At 52.1% G+C, this 3,955-nt stretch overlaps 1 protein-coding gene across 1 annotated transcript; it reads left to right on the plus strand.

Moving 5' to 3' along the window:
- The first annotated feature begins 271 nt into the window (after window positions 1-271).
- On the plus strand, window positions 272-642 carry SMIM43 (small integral membrane protein 43). The gene has a single exon (XM_069630321.1). The coding sequence runs from the start codon at window positions 391-393 to the stop codon at window positions 640-642; it is 252 nt and encodes an 83-aa protein (XP_069486422.1). The 5' UTR covers window positions 272-390.
- The last annotated feature ends 3,313 nt before the right edge of the window (window positions 643-3,955 follow it).

A 3,955-nucleotide genomic window follows, 5' to 3' on the forward strand; every position in this document is an offset into this window, starting at 1 on the left:
CGCGGACTATGTACCCCCATCCCCCACCAGTGCTTGGGTCTGCAACCTGTGGCTCTCCAGACCTAGGACCTAGCTGCTGAGGTCGGTATAGAGCCACTCCTCCCTTCAGTGACAGCTCCTCCCCCGCGCGGGATAGAGTCGCTCCGGGTGTTAGGCGCACAATGCGGGAGTGCGCGCTCTACCCTCCTGTTCTCATCGTCGCGCCGCAGACAGAACAGCATCTCAGGGGCTCCCGCCACCTCCAGAGGTGAGCAGACAGACCAGAAGGACTCGGCACGGTGGCGGCTGCAGACTCAGAATGGACTAACCCACAGGTTCGGTGGGCTGGGGTTACGAACCAGCCGACAGCGCCGCAGGGGAGTGAGGAGCGTCCGGCCCCGGGTGGAAGCCATGCGCCCCCTTTTCCTTCCCGCTGGGAGCACCCCGGTGAGCTTGCCCCCGGCGGCGGGCTTGGAACGCCCACTGGACCTGCTGCTCTACTTGGCGCTCTTCTTGGCGCTGTTGCTGCTGCTCCTGCTGCTGCTCTTCGCCGTCATTAAGCAGCTCAAGAACTCGGTGGTGTCCAGCGGCGCCCTGCAGCCGGGCCGGGCCGCCCTGGCCCTGCGCGAACCCTGGGGTCTCTGGAGGGAACAAGCAGTGTGAGGGGGGCATAAGGGGGCGCAGCCTTCACCGGCACTGGAGCGGGGGGGGGGCGGTGGTCGAGGAGGAGGAGGCATCCTGATCCTGCGCCCTCTGGATAGGGACCCCTGTGCGGAATGTCAGCAAGGAGCAGAGCCTACCAGCCAGACACCTCACAACTCGCTCACTGAGTGTGAGTATCACAACTTGGAGCACGGTCTCACTTTTGGTTACTATGCCCCCTCCACCATTTTTATGACAGGACATAACTGGAAATGTTTGTCATTCAAGACATTCCCCCTCGCCCCGTGGACTCCGGTACTTGGAGCTGGTTGTTTGCAATGGAGATATTGTGGCACAGTTTCGTGTGAATAATCTCAACTTCCCGTTGCGCTGGGCTGGCGGAATAGCGCCGAATGTCACAGGAGGAAATTCGTGTAGTCATGTTTAGTCATGCAAGCTTTTGCGGGGGTCTCGGCTTTGAATGTACGTGTCAGCTGGCTGCGTGGAACTCGACTCGAGACACTCTAGATGCAGCCAGAAGGCTACATGGAGGCAACAGGCGTGTGTGTGATGTCCCCAGGCGGCGTAGAGGGCATGCGCCATAACACATGCTGCCTTTTAGCATTCTGGTCTATTCCCAAACTCCCCCGCGGTATAAATCCCCATTCTTACAAGTTGCGCCCCCTCATTCATGGTGTTGTGATGATGGTTAGGTTACCAGCTCCGAGGAGATCCGGAAACGGCTCACACGGGAGACACTACACACTTCATCCTGCTTAGACTACTACGACAAAAGATGGGACTGGAAAGGGGTGGGGGGGGGGGGGCGGTATGTTGAGGGATGCATTTTATTGGAAGACTACCCGCGGGCGAACAGTAAATATTTTAGACATCAGTGCATTATTTATTTGTATATGTATTCGTGTGACGTGTTGGGAATACTATCAAAACGTCACTTTTGTTCTGGAAGGAGCACCTATAGAGCCACACAAACAAGAGTCCGGAATATACAGACTGCTATCAGTGATATATAAGCTGACCTCATATGGGGTCCAGGCACCTGTCGCCCCCCCCACCCCCCGAACAGGATACGGCAATAAATCAATGTACCTCCGCAGTGACCAATTCTTGTAACTCTGGGCTCTGCATGCGTATGTTTCTTTTCAAAATAAATCCCACACACGTCCCGAGGAATCCGAAACACTTGGTAATGCTGGGCGGGTGGGAACTCCCGCGTAATATATGGCTCACTGCACTGCCTTCGGTGTTCAGCAGCAACGGAAGCATGCCACATAATCCAAATGCCGAACGCCGTGCCTGGGCCTCGGGGTGGGGGCCGCTTGATTCCTGCGGGGAGATAATACATAGTACTTTTGTTTTAAAGGTACAACACTTCGAATTGTTTTCTTCAACAGTTCCTACAGATTCCTTCCCCTCTGTAAGCCACATTACGTGCATGGCCACTCTCCCCATGTATACATCATTTGGACCACTTGAGTGAAAGCTGTAATTCTTCAGAGTTATTTAGTCGGGTCCCCCTCGGGACACCAGCTCGACGTGTACCTTGTGTTTTACTTTTAAATGTGTCCGCACATTGCAGGGCCGTGGGAGCGGTGCACTGTTTCCGTGTGTTTGATCGGTTGCATGTGGTGGGTGCAGCCCGCAGTCTGGAACATTCGTGGGCGAGCGGCTGCTGCGGCCTCCCCCGGATCTTTCATTATTGTGTCATTTCCCAATTTCCCGGGACACGGGGCACGTAATAAGGTTTTCAAGATGCAGCCGAGCACATGGACCCGAGGCCGAGCGCGAGACAGGCCATTAGGCAGGCAGGGCCTGTCTGCCATCTGGAACGCCCTGCGCAGACATCCATCACCTCAGACGCGGCGGCGCTTGCAGGGGTGCTGCGGTGGCAGCGCCAGTCCAACTCTCACAATAACGCACACAGCGACTACTGTACTGTACCCCCTTATCCACGGCCATCCCACCGCCATACCCAGCCCCGAAATACACCACGGGCCTGCTGAGGGGTACATTCTTAAAGCATGTGTGCGCTGCCCGCAATAGACGCACACACTCCGCTAAGTAGCGTTCCAAGGAAGCGCGCGCTCTCAAGGCACCACCTACACATGAAAACGCGCTTCCGCCAGCCGTTCTTTTATTTTTGATGTTTCCACACGTGGATACACACGACTGCAAATTTTAGGAGGCATGAAGCCGTTTTTTTTATTCGCCGTCAGTTCCCATGGCTTTTAACATTGCATTCATTTTCGGTGTTTGAGGCCAGGGAGGGGCAGAACAACCTCCCTGTGCCCGCGTTCATCAGAGGAGTAAGGAAAAACATCTGGGGGAGGGGTGGCAATTTCTGTTGATAGTCCTGAAATAAGGTATGAAAGTAGTGTAATTTTTAATCACCTTAAAACACCTGCTGCAGGTAAAGCCGGCATGCAAACTATGAGAACACCGACTACTATCAACATGCATTCCATACGACTACTGCCACTGGGTGAGAAGGAATGTCCGGCTGAATCCGGTGCTGCTTATCGGGAATGGGAATGGGGGGAGGAGCATCTTGCAGGCTCACTGAAGCACAATAGTATTCGGACCGTTAGGAGCTTGGCGGTAGTGATAGCTACGGCGGTGTTTGACAAGTAATGCTGGAATTATTGTCTGCCAAATTCAGGATTGTGTAAAATACAGCTGGTGTAATTCAGCTGAAAATCCACCTATTTTTATTGCCACCTCAGGGGTGTAGTTCAAAAATTCTTAAGTGCTCCCCAAATAGTTGTTTCACTTATTTTACTGTACAGCGGGGACTTGCCAACGCTGCAATTAACAGTGATGTAGTCATGGTGCAAATCTCCTCCAGGCGAATTTGCAAATGGCTTTTAACCTTATTTGGGCAAGTTTGTTTTTACAGGAATTCAAGTGGAAAATGGGGCATTTTTCAAAACGCGAGACAATTTTGAATGTTGGTGAAACAATGTAGAATTCAAAGAACATTTTACTGGGGATTTAGGTTTTTTTTTCCCAAAGGAGCATTTGGGAAAATGTAGTGGAAAATTGTTTGTTTGTTTTATTCATTTCTAATGCGCACCAGACCCAAGGGCATCGGGGCGCAGCAGTTACAGGATATGCACAGCTTGGTTACACAGTGAAATGATTACATGAAATAGACAAGTCAGCTATATACATAATTGCACAATGAGATTTTTACAATACAATAGATAAGAAATATATACAATGGATGAAAGCAGTGTAGTCTGGCAGGTGCTCACATAGAGAGGGCTAGTGATCAGAGCATTTGAGCCAATTTATGTCATTGAGACTGAAATTC

Source organism: Ambystoma mexicanum, chromosome 6q (assembly GCF_040938575.1).
Source record: "Ambystoma mexicanum isolate Mex_15411 chromosome 6q, UKY_AmexF1_1, whole genome shotgun sequence".
NCBI classification, from domain to species: domain Eukaryota; kingdom Metazoa; phylum Chordata; class Amphibia; order Caudata; family Ambystomatidae; genus Ambystoma; species Ambystoma mexicanum.

Bases quoted from the DNA above. Each gene is read 5' to 3' on its own strand.
- SMIM43 (XM_069630321.1), top strand. From the start codon at position 391: ATGCGCCCCCTTTTCCTTCCCGCTGGGAGCACCCCGGTGAGCTTGCCC.